At 43.0% G+C, this 18,590-nt stretch overlaps 1 protein-coding gene across 5 annotated transcripts; it reads left to right on the forward strand.

Moving 5' to 3' along the window:
- The first annotated feature begins 294 nt into the window (after positions 1-294).
- On the forward strand, positions 295-13,924 carry LOC147106049 (hyaluronidase-like). Of its 5 annotated transcripts, XM_086008755.1 has the most exons (5): positions 1,300-1,706; positions 1,839-1,966; positions 3,600-4,571; positions 9,633-9,722; positions 13,154-13,924. In XM_086008755.1, the coding sequence occupies exons 3-5, from the start codon at positions 3,615-3,617 to the stop codon at positions 13,658-13,660; spliced, it is 1,554 nt and encodes a 517-aa protein (XP_085864881.1). In that variant the 5' UTR covers positions 1,300-1,706; positions 1,839-1,966; positions 3,600-3,614; the 3' UTR covers positions 13,661-13,924. The 5 variants fall into 5 exon arrangements, with proteins under 5 accessions (XP_085864882.1, XP_085864883.1, XP_085864881.1 ...); XM_086008756.1 differs by lacking the exons at positions 1,300-1,706; positions 1,839-1,966 and adding an exon at positions 295-717; XM_086008757.1 differs by lacking the exon at positions 1,839-1,966 and having other exon boundaries at positions 1,299-1,706.
- Positions 13,925-18,590: the final 4,666 nt, after the last annotated feature.

The following is an 18,590-nucleotide window of genomic DNA, read 5'->3' on the forward strand; positions in this document are numbered from 1 at the left end:
TTTTGCCCGCTGCAACACATGCTAATAGAAAGTAAGAAATCAATTCATACAGCACAAAATTGCACCATATCAGGTGGTGCTCCTGCCCCAGTGAAAATTTTGAAACAACAATAACTTTCATATATATAGTATCTTTAACATCGTGAAACATCCCAGGGAACTTCACAGGAGTGTTATCAAACAAAATCTGACACCGAGCCACATAGGGGGATATTAGAACAGGTGACTAAAAGCTTGGTTAAAGAGGGAGGTTTTCAGGAGCGTTTTAAAGGAGGAGAGACAGCTAGGGAGGCGGAGTGGCTTAGGGAGGGAATTCCATATAGGGCCTAAGCAGCTGAAGGCACGGCCACCAATGGTGGAGTGAAGTAAATCAGGGATGTGCAAGAGGCAAGAAATGGAGGAGCGCAGAGATCTCGGAGGGTTGGAGGAGGTTACAGAGATAGGGAGGGGCGAGGCCATGGAGTGATTTGAAAATGAAGGCGATCATTTTAAAATTGAGACGTTGATGGACCGGGATCCAATGTAAATCAGCGAACACAGGGGTGATGGGTAAACGGGGCTTGGTGCGAGTTAGCTTACGGGCAGCAGAGTTTTGGATGAGCTCAAGTTTATGTAGCATCAAGATGGAATACCAGCCAGGAGAGCAATCGGCCGGCCTCCCATTTCAATGTTGCATGGGAGCACATGGTTCTGAACTGTTGACAGGCATTGTAAACTGTGAGTAAATGTTTAAAATGTATCCTCTCCTACGTAGTACCCAGGTCTGCTTTAAAAGCGCACAAAGTATTTGTTCAAATGTTGAACTCCAGAACTCAGCCATCAAACTCACAAATCAAGCTTTCCAGTTAACCTTCTCAAAATAGCCAAGAACTTGTTGGATCTGCCTGGTTGCTTTAATATTATGGAAAGATAATCAAATCAAATCAAATCAACTTTTATTGTCATTGTTAGTGCACAAGTGCAGTACAACGAAATGTAGACTTGCGGCTCCCGAGAGTGTACATTTAATACAAATAATACAAATAATTTGGAAAGAAAACAGACTGCATTTTATATCTTCTCAGACGAATAGTTAAAGATATTTTCTTTGTTTTTCATTAGTTGAATTCAATAACTCCACCTCTTTAACATGCATGTGCCCCTACTGTGGACTCAATTAGATTTTAATACGTTGTCTGTTTTTTAATATTATCCTAACCTTGAGAAGAAACTAAACACAATAGCCATGACCTCCGAGATATCCTTTGGCTTTCCTGTTAAATATACCATCTCTATTGAAGGAGAACAAAGTGCCCTGTCCCAGTGGGAGGTGAAGCAATCAGGTTTTGTTAATCATCCTATTCTTTCAGGCCGCTTTCCCCCTCCCCCATAACTATTGTGTAACTCTGTGAAGATATAACATGAGCTGCTAAACTCTACTGGTTTGTCTCCTCCCAGGATAAATGATGAAGTAATTAACACTAAGTTACTGGACAAGGGAACCTTATTGTGATAAGATCAGCCATTTGAAAAACTAAAGGGATATGTGCAACATGCCAATTCTATCTTTATTCACTCAGGAGATGTTTTAAAATCTGGGTTGGGTTTAAGGGATATTATTTGCGCCTTTAGGGCAAGGTGGAGACAATGCCACAAGGGGCCCACATTTTGACACTACATCAAACAGGATGCTCAGGATAGTTCTGGTTTACTGAAGCAGAAAGACAGTGAGTTACCTTTGTCACGTACACCTTTCTGGATTTTCACAGCGTTGCTACCACGATTTCTGTTTAAAGGCATCCACTGTTAACATGCTGAATTACTTTAGCATCAACTGTTAACATGCTGAATTACTTTAGGCTCTCATTTAAAGCCCACTTGCTGAACTGAGAGTTAGGTGGAGGCTCAGAATCCGAAAGAAAGAAGGATCAATCTAAAGGAGATCGCATCCTGGAAATAAGAACCTGCTGAGTCAGTCACTGAGAATGTAAGTCATTCAATGCAGGAAAGTAAAGTCGTGAGACTAGTCTGAAATTACATTGAAAGGCACGATATTTGTCCTGGTGAAACAATAGTGTTCATAGACGTGCTGAGAGCAGTAAGTTTTCAACCTTGCTACATGTAAGATGTTCCTTTTATAAGCGAAATCCAACAGTGAACCGTAATATAATTTGACTCTTAAGTTTAAGTCGGCGAAAAGTATCCCTTTTTAAGAATAAAATTCTGAAAAAATATTTTCTGAAAATAGCTGATTAGCTCTAAAACATTTCTCAATGGTTTATACGGAATATTTTCTTATTTTAATACTCTTAAATTTTTTTTAAGTATGGTAAATTCTATTTGATTTTTGGTGTTAAAGTGGTCTTGACTCCTCGTGCTGTGATCTGCGCCGCTAGTTAATGAGGTAATTGCAACACACTAGTGCTGTGGCAGTTTATGGCACCAGACTAGTATTGAGGCAGCATGTACATGTTCAGATGCAATAATACCTTTTGCACATAAATGTAAAATTGAATATCATTGGGCAGGAGCGTGGTGTCGGATATAAAGCGTGTAGAATGTTCCAAACCTAGTTTAAATTGCTCACTGCACTTTTACTGGCCAATAATTTCTGGTAGTTATAATTATAGACTGAATATTACATATCAGTGTGATATAGCTATCACTGATCCATCAGCAACACTGAGTTCTCCAGTGGTGCGCCTGCACAATGTTAACTGCCACCGACTTAAAATCCAGACGTCAAACTGAATTTAAAATACTCTGCAGCGACTTCAATATTATTTTGTTATTGCAGTTCTAAATTTTTCTGGATTGGACACCACATAAACTGTTTGTTTAGATTTCAGGCTTGTAACATATTCCCAAGTATCAAAGATCCCTAATTTTACTCTGCTAAAATACAGGCAAGTACTACATTTTGTCTTTTCCCATCAATACTTAGCTGTGTGAAAGGACTAAAACGGCACACGCTGCTCTAAAACGTGGCCAAACTAAACCTTTCATTAATCTAAGTATAGTATTCCTGGTGTTATATTCTTATAGAATCATACAGCACAGAGCGAGGCCTGTCGTACCTGTGCCGGCTCTTTGAAAGAGCCGTCCAATTAGTCCCACTCCCGTGTCCTATTGGCAACCTTGTCTCCATGGCAATTACCCAGCTTGCCCGCTGTCCCAGCAACACACCCGATTTGTGTTCCCTATGGCTTCGATACACAGCTTGTGGGCTTTCAATGTTGTGCCGACTGTGACTCCCAAGTCCCTGTGTAGCAGATACCCCTGCGTGGTGTGCACATGCCTGGGATTACCCAGACCCACATGCATCACACTGCATTTGTCCACATGGACTGACAACTGCCACTCACATTTTATATTTTAGAGGAGTGGTGAAAGTGAAAGGAACTGTTCAGCCAATGCTTCTGACCTATTTATCCTCCAAATAAAGTCTCACAAATCTAGTGTTCTAGCAAAACCCATATCTTTCAATTTGACAAGTTGTACACCTTACTTAGTCTAACAGGATTTCTTTGTACCTTTAGCATTGATTGCAAAGGTGGATGGAACAATTTGCTTCTTCAGTTACTTAACATTGAAAGCCTTTTTGTTCTCTCAAATAACAGTACCATAGTGCGAGAATGAGATTCCATGGCTGCGTCAGCAACAGTAGCAACCCTGTGTCCAGGGCAATTATCCAGCTTGCCCTCCTTGCTTCTACCTGCTTCAGTCAACCACTACATCAAACTGTGGATCCGCTTGTGGAGAACTCCCCATTCAGTGCTCTGTGGAATGCACCCACTGAACTATGTGAGAGCAAATTTGGAGTTACTGTAGACCTGAGCCTTTTTGAAGTCATCGGTAGCCCATTAGAAACTGCTACAGGACAGGCCATCACGATCTTCTACCACAACAGGCTTGGCTATTACCCATATTACGATGAGTTAACTGGAGAATCATTTAATGGAGGTATCCCCCAGCTGGCGCCCTTAGATCTTCACTATGAGAAGGCAGTAGAAGATTTCCAGTTCTACATTCCTTCAAAAGAGGTTCCTGGAATTGCAATCATAAACTGGGAAAACTGGAGACCTCAGTGGATAAGAAACTGGGACCAGAAAGATATTTACAGAATCAAATCTGTCGAGCTGGTTATGCAACAAAACCAGTCGTTAAACATGAGCGATGTAATTGTGATCGCCAAGGATGAATTTGAACAACAGGCAAAAAATTTAATGTTAAAAACTTTAAAATTGGGGAAGTCGTTAAGACCGAATCACTTATGGGGCTATTACTTGTATCCAGAGTGTTATAACTACAACTACAAGGATTCAACCATCAACTACGCAGGCAGTTGTCCTGACATTGAAATATCAAGAAACGATGAGCTTCTCTGGCTATGGAAAGAAAGCACCGCGCTGTTTCCATCCATCTACCTGCAGACAATGCTGCGAGCTTCAGCCGCTGCAGCGAAGTTTGTTCGTAACCGTATCGAGGAAGCAAAACGGGTTGCATTGCTTTCCGGCCAGGAATACTCGCCTCCTCTGTATGTTTACACCCGGCCAGTGTTCACTAACTCTACCACTGAATATCTATCCGAGGTAAGTTTTAAATCAGGCTTTTGAGAAAAGACAAACCTTTGGTTATTCGCCAAAGCAAATCAAAGATTCCCAATTTCCTGTAGTTTTGGACTGTTACAAAATACAACAATAACTTGTATTTATACAGCACCTTTAACATAGTAAAACATCCCAAGGAGCTTCACAGGAGCGTTATCAAACAAAACTTGACACGGAGCCACATAAGGAGATATTATGGCAGAAAGAGGTAGGTTTTAAGGAGCGTCTTAAAGGAGGAAAGAGAGGTAGCGAGGGGGGTGAAGTTTAGGGAGGGACTTACAAAGCTTCGGGCCTTGGCAGCTGAAGGCACGGTCGGCAATGGCAGTGTGATTAAAATCAGGGATGCTCCAGGGGCCAGAATTGGAGGAGTGCATATATCTCTGAGGGTTGTGGGGCTGGAGGAGATTACAGAGATAGGAGGGGTGAGGCCCCATGTAGGGATTTGAAAACAAGGATGAGAATTTTAAATAAAAACAGAAAATGCTGGAAATACTCAGCAGGTCAGGGAGCATCTGTGGAGAGAGAAACCAAGTTAACGGGGGAATTTTTCAGTGGGCGCAATCGGTGGCGGGTCAGGCGGGAAATTTTTTTTTTGAAAGTGAGTAGGGAACCCGCTGTCAACCCACCGCCATGTTAGTTTCCCAGGTGTCGGGTCTGTCATCGCTGAACAGACCCGACACCAAGCGGCGGGGGAGGCAATTTAGATAATTAAGAGCTTGTTAAAAGGCACTTCTAAAATTTAAAGGTGAGCTCAAAATAGTTTTTGAGGTTGCCCACTGGTTCCACGCTGCTTGGGGAATCACGTCAGGTAAGCAGGGCGGGAATTGTGTCACCATGATATCATTTCTCTACTTGACAGCTGCAAATGTGCTATAAAAGCTCCCATCTCACAGCTGTTCACTTTCCAAGTTCAGAAGCTGTTGCTTACTGCATTTGGAAGACAGATTGAGATTTACGCAAATGCAAGTGTTTGGAGTAAACTCTCTATCCAGTGTCGCCTCATTGGAACAACCTCTCTCAACATTGACAGATCACTTCTGTCATCTCAACTTCACCTGCCATCTATTACATCAGCCTTGGTGCCCTTGAAACTATCTCACCTTGGTCCTCAGAATTCCAGAAAACCACCCCACACCAACACCATAAAGCATGATACTTGAATGTGGAGGCTGGTGGTGTGAAAGGCGAGGACAAGGAGAACCCTATCGTGGTTCCGGGAGGGAGGGGCAGGGGCAGGGGTGAGAGCAGAAGTGCAGGAAATGGAATGGACACGGTCGAAGGCCATGTCAACCACGGTAGAGGGGAATCCTTGGTTGAGGAAAAAGGAAGACATATCGGAAGCACTAGTATGGAAGGTGGCATCGTCAGAGCAGATACGACGAAGAAACTGGGAGAATGGAATCGAGTTCTTACAGGAAACGGGGCGGGAGGAAGTGTAGCCCAGGTAGCTGTGGGAGCCAGTGGGCTTATAGTGAATGTTTATTAATAGCCTGTCTCCAAAAATGGAGACAGAGAAGTCGAGGAAGAGAAGGAAAGAGTCAGAGATGGACCATGTGAAGGTGAGGGAAGGGTGGAAATTGGAAGCAATGTGAATGAAATGTTCTAGTTCAGGGCGAGAGCAGGAGACGGCACCGATACCGTCATCAATGTACCAGAAAAAGAGGTGAGGGAGGGGACCTGAGTGAGAGTGGGACAAAGAATGTTCCACATATCCCACGAAAAGGTAGACATACCTAGTACCCATGTGGGTTCCCATGGCAACACTTTTAATTTGGATTTAGTGCGAGTTGGGACACGATCAGCAGAGTTTTGGATGATCTCAAGTTTATGGAGGGTAGAACATGGGAGGCCAGCCAGGAGTGCGTCAAGTCTAGAGGTAACAAAGGCATGGATGAGGGTTTTAGTAGCAGATGAGCTGAGGCGAGGCAGAGCCGGGCGACGTTCCGGACATGGAAATAGGCGGTCTTCGTGATGGTGCACATATGTGGTTGGAAGCTCATCTCAGTGTCAAATATGACACCAAGGTTAAGAACCTAAGAAACTGGAGCAGGAGGTGGCCATTCGGTCCCTCGAGCCTGCTCCGCCATTCAAGATCATGGCTGATCTGGTCTTGGCCTCAACTCCACTTTCCCACCTGTTCCCCCTATCTCCACCTTCATTCAATGACTCCGCCGCCACAGTTCTCGGGGGGGGGGGTAGAGAATTCCAAAGATTCACGACCCTCTGAGAGAAGAAATTCCTCCTCATCTCCGTTTTTAAATGGGCGCCCCCTTATTCTGAAACTATGCCCCCTAGTTCTAGATACCCCCACAAGGGGAAACACCCTCTCAGCATCCACCCTTTCAAGCCCCCTCAGAATCTTATATGTTTCAAGAAGATCACCTCTCATTCTTCTAAACTCCAATGAGTATAGGCCCAACCTGCTCATAAGACAACCCCTTCAACTCAGGAATCAACCTAGTGAACCTTCTCTGAACTGCCTCCAATGCAAGTATATCCTTCCTTAAATAAGGAGACCAAAACTGTATGCAGTACTCCAGGCGTGGTCTCACCAACACCCTGTACAGTTGTAACAAGACTTCCCTACTTTTTTTACTCCATCCCCATTGCAATAAAGGCCAATATTCCATTTGCCTTCCTAATTACTTGCTGTACCTGCATGCTAACTTTTTGGCTGGAATTTTGCCGACACTCGGGACGGGTTTGGAGGTGGGTCATCTGGCAAAATCGCAAAGATTGACAGCAGATCGGAAACCCGATGTCAACCCGCCTCCAATCAATCTTCCCAAGTGTCAGGTCCCCGATTTGCGCATGAACCCGACAACTAGCGATGGGAAGAGGATTATAGCCACTTAACTCCAGTTAACAGGCTTTTTCCAATTTTGATACTTCTACTGCGGGCTTCCTGGCATCCAGACACCACGCCAGGTAAGTGTGGCGTGTTGAGTCTGCTGTAATGTTTATGCATTGATGACAGCTGCAGAAGTGGTGTGAAGGATCCAATGGTGCACTGGTGAGTTTCAGAGGTAAGAAAATGTTGGGAAATACATTTTTAATGCATTTAGACTTTTCTGTAGGTAACAAGTTTTTAATTGTATGTGTAGTCCCACTTCATTGGGAGAACCTCTCTCACCAGTGTCAGGTCACTTCTGTAACCTCACCTGCAGCTGCCATCTGTTCTAGCCTAAGGAGGAAGTCACTGGAGAGCCTAGGTGCAAGAGCTCACCTGTTAACAGTGGTTGTCCATGTTTGCAGCCCCCCAATGCAGTCAAACACTGAAAAATCAACTGTCAAAAAAAAATTGTGCGTGGTCCCTTTATGAAAACCAGCAGATGACGTGTCATCAAATGATATCATCTGACACCAGCTTCCTCATAACTGGCCGGCAAGCCTGCCAGGTGGGCTTAACAAGGCCAATTGACATAAAATTACATCTGTGGGCTGGATGTAGTTGGGGGCGGGACTGGAACCCAGAAGGCAGTTGACCCGCTCCCAAGCCACCTCAAAGCATAAAATCATGGCCTTTGTGTTTCATGTACGAGGACACCCAGATCCCTCTACTGCAGCATTCTGTAGTCTCTCTCCATTTAAATAATATTTTGCTTTTTTATTCTTCCTACCAAAGTGGATAACCTCACATTTTCCCACATTAGACTCCATCTGCCAAATTTCTGCCCATTCACTTAACCTATCGCTATCCCTTTGCAGACTCTTTGTGTCCTCCTCACAACTTGCTTTCCCACCTATCTTTGTATCATCGGCAAATTTGGCAACAGTACACTCAGTCCCTTCATCCAAGTCATTTAATATAGATTGTAAATAGTTGAGGCCCCAGCACTAATCCCTGTGGCACCCCACTAGTTACAGTTTGCCAACCTGAAAATGACCCATTTATTCCCAACTCTGTTTTCTGTTAGTTAGCCAATCCTCTATCCAGTCTAATATATTACCCTTAACGCCGTGAGCTCTTATCTTGTGCAGTAACCTTTTAGTGGCACCTTATCGAATGCCTTCTGGAAATCCAAATACACTACATCTACTGGTTCCCCTTTATCCACCCTGCTTGTTACATCCTCAAAGAACTCTAGTAAATTTGTCAAACACAATTTCCCTTTCATACAATTAAGCAGAGTCAACATGGTTTTATTATGATTTTCTAAATGTCCTGCTATTACTTCCTTAATAATGGATTCCAGCATTTTCCCAATGACAGATGTTAAGCTAACTGGCCTATAGTTTCCTGCTTTCTGACTCCCTCCTTCTTGAATAGAGGAGTTACATTTGTGGTTTTCCAATCTGCTGGGACCTCTCCAGAATCCAGGGAATTTTGGTATATTGCAACCAACGCATCCACTATCTCTGCAGCCACTTCTTTTAAAACCCTACGATGCAGGCCATCAGGTCCAGGGACCTTGTCAGCCTTTGGTCCCATTAGTTTGCCTAGTACTTTTCCTCTAGTGATAGTGATTGTTTTAAGTTCCTCCCTCTCTATAGCCCCTTGATTATCAATTATTATTGGAATGCTTTTAGTGTCTTCTACCGTGAAGACTGATACAAAATATTTGTTCAGAGTCTCTGCCATTTCCCTGTTTCCCATTGTTAATTCCCCAGTCTCATCCTCTAAGGAACCAACATTTACTTTACTATGCTCTTCCCTTTTATATACCTGTAGAATCTCTTACTGTCTGTTTTTATATTTTTAGCATACAGTCTAGTTCAGCCTCACAGTTGCCAGGGTGAGGGATGGAGTCGGTGGTTAGGGAATGGAATTTGTGACGGGGGGGCAAAACATAATAGCTTTGGTTTTCCCAATATTTAGTTGGAGGAAATTTCTGCTCATCCAGTACTGGATGTCGGACCAGCAGTCTGACTATTTATAGACAGTGGAGGATTCGAGAGAGGTGGTGGTGGTGGTGAGGTAGAGCTGAATACAGTGAGAATAAATAAATGAAAACATTGGAATGATGCAATGCAAAATAAAAGGAATTATTTTCTTCAGAGAATTTAAAATATATTGCTTTTCTTCACACTTTCTTTTTTCAGATTGATCTTGTTCATACGATTGGGGAAAGTGCTGCTCTGGGAACAGCTGGGTTTGTTGTATGGGGCAGTTTGAGTATGACTGAAACCGAGGTAAATATGTTTGAAGTTTACCTATTTATGTGATCGTGATACATTGTTCGCAATGCATTTATTTGGGATTGTCAAAGCCTGCTCTCCCTAATTCATCAGTGAGTTAATACATTCCCTGGGGTGGTACCGAGTTACACAGGCAAGTTTGATCCACTGCGCTGAGTTAACTGACCTCTGCCAAAGCAGCAGTAGGGATGCTGCATTGACCGAAACATCCCTGGGCTAATAAGGAGACATCCCTGGGCTAATAAGGAAAAACATTCAGCCAGGGTTAATTTTGATTGCCAACCAGTGACCCTCACTGGAAAGTGCACATATGTGGATGATCATTGAAGACAGGATCAAGTCTAACTGGCAATCTTGGACATCAACCCTTCCCTTTGTGGCTCTCAAATTAGGAAAATGTCAATTGGGCAAGGTACCAGAGAGCTGCCAGTGTCTGTGTAACTGAGATCCAATATAAGCCATTAACTTTAGGTCTGGAGGGGTTAAAATTGATACTTAAAAAAAAAAAAAGCAAATGTTCACACTACCTTTTCCTTGCTACTTCTATATGAAACCAGGTTGTTGGTGGCAGGGTGGGGGGGAGTTAATTTTCAACTTTACCTCGGAGTGAATTGCCTGTTATAGAACTCGTCCTTTTTTTTATTCCATTGATCCCGGCAATCCAAACCATCAACTACTGTCCAGGCAGTGAAGTTGAAATTTACCCCAGACTGTTTATAGGACAGCACAAGATACTGGCGTTTCTTTGTTGAATTATATAATGTAGATTTAGCATTGATCTTTACAGACCTGGAATTGGGCATGATCAATGCCCTATTCTATTAATATATATGTTGCACACTTTTGTCAGAAAGGAAATACAATTGAGTCTACTCCTTGTTGGAGTCCATCAAAATATGGCTAATTGCTGCCCCATATAAATGTATCATCTACTCTTGATTTCCACTTCAATCTCAAAAAAGCTTTTCCAAAATGTTATTTTCCAAAAGCAGCAATTCAGGAACAATTTACAGACTATAATTACAATATAACTACTTAATTGGGGATTTAATGCTAGTGTTTTGTGGCTGTAAGAGAAATGAAGAAAATCCCTGATGACTATTTTCTTTGCCAGTTAATGATATCTGACAACTGAATTAAAACCCATAAAACCAGTCAACATAAGTGATGAAAAACAATTGATACTGCAAAATGATGCTTAGCAGCTCTTATTCAGCCAATTCAAACCTCAAAATGTGTCCAAGTAGCAGTGATAAGTTATAAAATGTGGCATTAGTTTCCCTATACGTTACACAAAGTACAGATAATAATGCAACCACTTGCACAGTACAGTAAAAGGCTTATCTGCTGCAGAGAGCAAAACCCAGCTTCTCAAAAAATTCAATTTAATGTTGTTTTGTTCATTTTACTGTGCAAATACATTCCCAAATAAAACAAGCAGCCTCTACCTTCAACACCAAACTGCACAGCAGATAAGCTGCATCATTGCAACTACCATTTGTTACTGCATCAACCAGCCAAATTCATCCAAAAATATTAAAACACATCCCATGCTCTTTCTAGTTCACCCTAGTCATCGCAACATTGCAGTACAGGCACTTACAAATGTATTAATTTTTCCCCACCCAGCTTATATTTTCCTTTCTTTCCTCTGCTAAAAGCCCTCACTGCATCACGGGTAGAGCCAGACAGAGGACGAGGGCAAAGAAACATTGCCCTGACTAAGCCAAATGTCTTTCAATCCAATAGCGATGATTACCTCTGGCCACTGTGGGTAGCAACATTGTAAACAAATATGAGAAGACTTTGTCTTGTTGGTATTTATTAGAAACACTGACCAGAGCAGATCTTCACGAATCTTCTTACAATGTTGCATCATCATTGAGGAAAAGAGTTAAGAGGACATCATTAAGTGTCAGTGATACTAATCATCTAAAGTGAGGTTTGTTTCCCCGCCCTCAACCTTTTTCCAAGATTCATTCTCAACCACTGTATACATCTCTGCCTAAGATCTGGATAAGTATTAATTACATAGCAGCAGATGTCCTGTTCTATTTCATCACATACAATATGTTATCAGGGCAAATGCCAGTACAATGCGAAATCCGTCTACCTGATTGGTTGATGGGCAAATATATTAATTGTAATTTGAATTTATTAATTGTAATTCATTCAGATAAAAATAGTGCAACTAGGAGATGGGGATCCAATCAAATTGCACAAAATACCTTTTTTTATCAGGGCCCCTGATTTACAGCGATCGAATAAGTTAAATGGTATTTTTAATATACAGTATTGTTAATGGTACTTTCAGGTCAAGTTCCATGATTATGTGCATATTTGTGTGGAAGATGTATATTGGTGGCCTTGATTATGTTTGTTTAAGTATGTAGTTAACTTTAGTCTTGAAATGGTGGTTTTGAGGTATGGGAGAAACTCAGTTGCTCTAATGCCATGAGGAGATATATCCTTCCAGTTGACGGTCAGTCTGCCACTTGCACTGAGAGAATCCTATTGATATCCGATGGGAAATTCTGCATATATTCACGGTGCAGTATCTTCATGAAGTGAACAGCGTATCAGTCAAAATTTCAACTTCAAGCAGAGGCTTTTAAGAGAGGTTGAGGCCTTAATGTAAAGCTTTAGTGAAGGGACACAAAACACAACTTTACAGGTATATTTAATCATATTGTGAAATATGTAATCTTCATGTTTTAACGTGTTAGAAATCTTTGCCATTCTCACCAGACTGAGGGCAAAAATAATGGTGTCCAATTTAAAAAAAGGTATTCTGTGCAATTTGATTGGATCATCATCTAGTTGCACTATTTTTATCTGAATGAGTTACAATTAGTATAACTGCAGATCAACCAATCGGGTAGAAGGAATTTGCATTGTGTTGGAATACATTTGAATATGGGCCTGTCAACTGCTAGAAATTTGGAGATCGAAAACTAGCATAATTTGTATAAAAGGTGTGATACTGAGGTGTAATGGAGAACTGTAACAAAACCATTCATTAGATGTACCATTTCTAGATCATTGACAACATAATACGTCTTGTGTCAAGTGTGTCCCTGCTCACTTCAGACATCACACTTAGTTATAGATGCAAAACAATCTTAAAACAAAAAGCCCTGACCTGGAGGCTGAAATTTGCAAACCATTTACTGATCTTTAATTCATCTGAGGAATTAATGAGCAGCTACAAATTAACCTGGATTCTCACAAGGAGTACTTGCATACTTGTACACTGGCCAGGTTAGTAGCTAAACATCACAACTGCACTCTGGACCTCAAACTGTCTGTCAGCAGTAACACAAGTATGTGTGTGTATTTTACTACATATATATATTGTAAGTCAATAATCTGTCATTGTTAGACCTGGGAGAAACCTTTTGTGACTTTATGGTTGTATTTTACAGAGCGTGTGTTTGACTGTTGGTGACTATGTTAAGGAAGTCCTGAATCCTTACATTATTAATGTGACATCTGCAGCAAGGCTCTGCAGTAAAATATTGTGCCACAACAAAGGGCGGTGTGTGCGAAAGAACTGGGACTCCACTCATTATCTGCACTTGAACCCTGCGAGCTTCAGAATAAGGAGAACTGACACCGGATACACAGTCATAGGACGAGCTTCCTTTGAAGATATAGTCTTCTTGGCAGAAAGGTTCACTTGTCAGTGCTACGCAGGGCAAAGATGTGAACCTGCTAGTGACATAGTGAACTATATCACCGAACTGGACGCCTGTGTTAATCCTTACAACTGTGTCGACTTAGATGCCTATACAGAATTGCCCACGAAGTCACAAATAATTGATCTAACCTCTGCTATTCCTTCCCAAAATTGTGTTTGCTGTGTGTATGGTCACTTTGCCCCTTTAGTTAGCACAGTTTTTAGTGTACTTTATATAATGCATCAAATGTGATTTTTTTAAAATGGTACTCAATTACTTTCTGTCTAACTATATATCTTTTGCTCTAATTAATGAGCAACTGCAACTTAACCTGGATTCTCACAGGGAGTACTTGTGAGTAACCTGTTGGTATGGTTCAGTTAGTGTACAAATGTAAATGTTTGTTTTTGTGCTTGGCTATTACAGTATATCCTGTTCTTTAAAGAGTTGGTCAACCCATTAACTCAAACGTTTGAGTGCTTGACTCTGAATTAAAGTGTTGCGTGTTTGATTTCATGTGGACTCTTTTACTCAAGCTCATTTGCTTTAGTTGGGTGAGTTTTGTCAATGCTCACATGGTGTACTGAGTAGAGTTCCAACTGAACTGATTATGGATAATTCAAAAATTTGATCAATCTCTGTGGACAACTATACATGATCATATGTGTAATAGGCCACAGAATAGCACTTCTAGATCAGTGAATATTAAATTGCACCTTTTTGAGTGTGCATTTATAACATGATTCATCAAATTCTGTAACTGGAAACCAACTTGAGGACCTGTGTAACTCTAAATCCTTCTTGTACCATCAGAGAGAGCTGCCATATGGAGGTTGGATGCTTCCTCTCAAGGTAGGAAGGAAATATAAGCAAGTAAATGCTGAAAAGAGGGAGAAAATGTCCTATAGAGAGAAATAACCCTTCACTTCTCTCTGCTGGCTATAAGGGTATCTTGTATAATTTGAATTTGTTACTCTGAATTCAGCTCCTAGTCAAAGCTAAAACTTTCTGTTGCAAGTGCCAGCTTAGTAGAGCTGGTAGAGCCATAATGTTGTGGGTTCAAGCCCCACTCCAGAAATTAAGCACATAATCTAGGCCGACAGTACTGAGAGAATGTGTGCAGAGGCTGAACGCCAACTCTCTGACACTTCCCCCTGGACCATGACCCCACTACCCAAACATCAAACCATTGTTTCCAAGACTGTCACTGACCTCCTCTCCTCTGGAGATCTTCCCTCCATGGCTGTCAACCTCAGTCCCCCAACCCCGCACAGCCCGCTTCTACCTCCTTCCTAAGATCCACAAACGGGGCTGCCCTGGTAGACCCATCGTTTCAGCCTGTTCTTGCCCCACAGAACTGATTTCTTCCCCTCTCCCTTTGTCCAGTCTCTTCCCACCTATTTGCAACTCTTCCGACGCCCTCCGCCACTTTAATAGTTTCGAGTTTCCTGGCCCCAACCGTCTCCTTTTCACTGGATGTCCAATCCCTCTACACCTTCATTCCCCCACCAGGATGGCCTGAGGGCACTCCACTTCTTCCTTGAACAGAGGCCCAACCAGTCATCATCCACCACCGCCACCCTCCTCCGCCTGGCTGAACTTGTTCTCACATTGAACAACTTCTCCTTTGACTCCACTCACTTCCTCCAAATTAAAGGTGTTGCTATGGGCCCCAGCTATGTATGCCTTTTCGTGGGATATGTGGAACGTTCTTTATTCTAGTCCTACTCAGGTCCCCTCCCTCACCTCTTTTGATGTACATTAATGACTATTGGTGCTGTTTCCTGCTCTTGCCCTGAATTGGAAAATTTCATTCACATTGCTTCCAATTTCCACCCTTCCCTCACCTTCACATGGTCCATCAACGAGTCTTCCCTTCCTCGACTTCTCTGTCTCCGTTTCTAGGGATAGGCTAGTGACAAACATCCACTATAAGCCCACTAACTCCCACAGCTACCTGGACTACACTTCCTCCCACCCCGCTTCCTGTAAGGACTCTATTCCATTCTCCCAGTTTCTCCATCCCGCCGCATCTGTTCTGACGATGCCACCTTCCACACTAGTACTTCTGATATGTCTTCCTTTTTCCTCAACCGAGGATTCCCCTCTACAGTGGTTGACACGGCCCTCGACCATGTCCGTTCCATTTCCCGCACTTCTGCTCTCACCCCTTCCCCTCCCGCCCAGAACCACGATAGGGTTTTTAAAAATATTTGTTTATGGGATGTGGACGTCGCTGGCAAGGCCAGCATTTATTGCCCATCCCTAATTGCCCTTGAGAAGGTGGTGGTGAGCTGCCTTCTTGAACTGCTGCAGTCCGTGTGGTGAAGGTGCTCCCACAGTGCTGTTAGGGAGGGAGTTACAGGATTTTGACCCAGCGACGATGAAGGATCGGCGATATATTTCCAAGTGAGGATGGTGTGTGACGTGGAGGGGAACTTGGAGGTGGTGGTGTTCCCATGCGCCTGATGCCCTTGTCCTTCTAGGTGGAAGATGTCGTAGGTTTGGGAGGTGCTGCTGAAGAAGCCTTGGCGAGTTGTTGCAGTGCATCTTGTCCTCACCTTTCACCCGACCAGCCTCCACAATCTATCGGATTTGGCACCTCCAGAGTGATCCCACCAGCACACACATCTTCCCTTCCCCTCCCCTCCCCTTTCAGCATTCCATAGGGAGAGCTCCCACCACAACATCCTGGTCCACTCCTCAATCAGCCCCACCCCTTCCCACGGTACCTTCCCGTGCAAGCGCAGGAGATACAACACCTGCCCTTTTACCTCCTCCACACTGTCCAGGGCCCCAAACACTCCTTCAAGATGAAACAGCAATTTACTTGTACTTGTAATTTAGTATACTGTATTCGTTGCTCACAATGTGGTGTCCTTTAGATTGGGGAGACCAAAAGCAGATTAGGTGACTGCTTTGCAGAACACTTCCATTTAGTCTGTAAGGGTGACTCCGAGCTTCCGGTCGTTTGTCACTTTAATTCTCTGCTCCACTCCCACTCTGACCTCTCTTTCCTTGGCCTCTTGCACTGTTCCAAGTAAGCTCAAGGAACAGCACCTCATCTCTCTATTAGGCACTTTACAGCCTTCTGGACAGAACATTTGAGTTGAACAATTTCAGACCATAACCTCTGCCCCATTTATTCAGGCAGCAGCTGTTGATGATTCTGCCACCCCCATTTGCAAGATTTAACCACTTCCTGCCTTCCATCCTATCACAGACCATCCCTTTTGTTCTTTCCTCCCTTCCCCCCTTTCCCTGCCTCTGCACCTGCTTAAAATCTGTTACATCTCTAACTTTTTCCAGTTCTGAGGAAGGGTCACAGACCTGAAACGTTAACTCTGTTTCTCTCTCCACGGATGCTGCCTGACCTGCTAAGTGTTTTCAGCTTTTTCTGTTGTTATTACTGAGAGAATGCTGCCTTGTTATAGATCCTTGAGATAAGATACTAAAGCAAAACTCCATGCACCTATTCAGCTGGATGTTAAAGATCTTATGGTACTATTTGAAGAGCAAGGTAAGATTCTGAAGGGGATTGACAGGGTAGATGCCGAGAGGTTGTTTCCCCAGCTGGAGCATCTAGAACTAGGGGACATAGTCTCAGGATAAGGGGTCAGCCATTTGAGACTGAGATAAGGAGGAATTTCTTCACTCAGAAGGTAGTGAATCTTTGAAATTATCTACCCCAAAGGGCTGTGGATGCTGAGTTGTTGAGCATATTCAAGACTCGGGTAGATAGATTTTTGGACTCTAGGGGAATCAAGAGATATGGAGATCGGTTGAGAAAGTGGAATTGAGATCTTATTGAATGGTGGAGCAGGTTGAAGGGCCCTTTGGCCTACTCCTGCTCCTAATTCTTATGTTTTTATGCATTCTTGCTCATTAACTGGTCATTTCCTTTCTGTCAGTAGGATCTTGCAGTGTACTAAATGGCTGTGTTTGCCTCAATAGTAACAGTGGGATGCATTCTCTGATTAGTGAACTCCGGGTATGGATGCTTGACATGTTTGTATTATTTTTCTCTACATGTTATTTTCAGTCAGGCACTAACCTGTTCATGTTCACATTAAGTGTTCCTGCCTGAACTTTGCCGGTCAGGATATATAGATTAGCGGCTGCACTTCAAAACAAATCGTTGTATCTCAACAGCTTTGGGACACTGATGAGAGAGACGTGAAGGCGCTATACAAATTCAAGACTTTCTTAACAATTTGGGACAAACTTGCAGTTTTGACTTGGAGGTGCTACAGGAAGTGGAAACATTTTTGCCAGCGGTGCAGGAGTGAGCTCCAGTTAGAGGTTTGGCTGAGAACTAGCAAAACTTACCCAATAAAAGCTTTAATGTCAGCTACAGTTGGGAATCCAAGTTTGATCAGCAGAGACAGTGGGGACATATTTTAGGTTCTCAGGATCGTAGGGTTGCCAACTCTCCAGGATTGTCCTGGAGTCTCCAGGAATTGAAGACTGATCTCCAGGACACTGCTGCCAGCAAAACAGGAGAAAAATCAATGTTCCTTTCATTTCCTTTGAACACTTTCATTTATTAGTAATGCAAATATTGGAGATGAGGGAAACAAAAGACTGTTTCATTAACGGTCAAGATTGGGTAACAAGGTGTCTGTTCCCTTTTCAATTGGCATTGCAAGACTGTGTCCGGAGGATGGGCCAATGGCGCAGGTGCACTTTGAGGCAGGAGGTCATGTGATGAAGCCTCCAGGAATACAACAACAACTTGTATTTATATAGTGCCTTTAACGTAATAAAATGTCCCAAGGCACTTCCCAGGACTATTATAAGACAAAAAATTGACACCGAGTCACATAAGAAATTAGGGCAGATGCTTGGTCAAAGAAGTAGGTGTTAAGGAGCGTCTTAAAGGAGGAAAGTGAGGTAGAGAGGCAGACAGGTTCAAGCAGGGAACTCCAGAGCTTAGGGCCGAGGCAGCTGAAGGCACGGCCACTGATGGTTGAGCAATTTTAATCAGGGATGTTCAAGAGAGCAGAATTAGAGGAGCGCAGATTGTAGGGGGTGCTGTGGTTGGCGCGTGCGCCCAGTCAGTTATGCTCCTGACTGTGAGCAGTTCGAATCGCTCCCACGCCCCTGGGTTCTAGACACCGGACTTAGGTACAGGCGGTGTTACAGAAAAGACTCGAGTAGACAGGTGGTTTGGATGTAAGAA

Source organism: Somniosus microcephalus, chromosome 16 (assembly GCF_052327205.1).
Source record: "Somniosus microcephalus isolate GS21.2 chromosome 16, FLI_Smic_1.0, whole genome shotgun sequence".
NCBI lineage: Eukaryota > Metazoa > Chordata > Chondrichthyes > Squaliformes > Somniosidae > Somniosus > Somniosus microcephalus.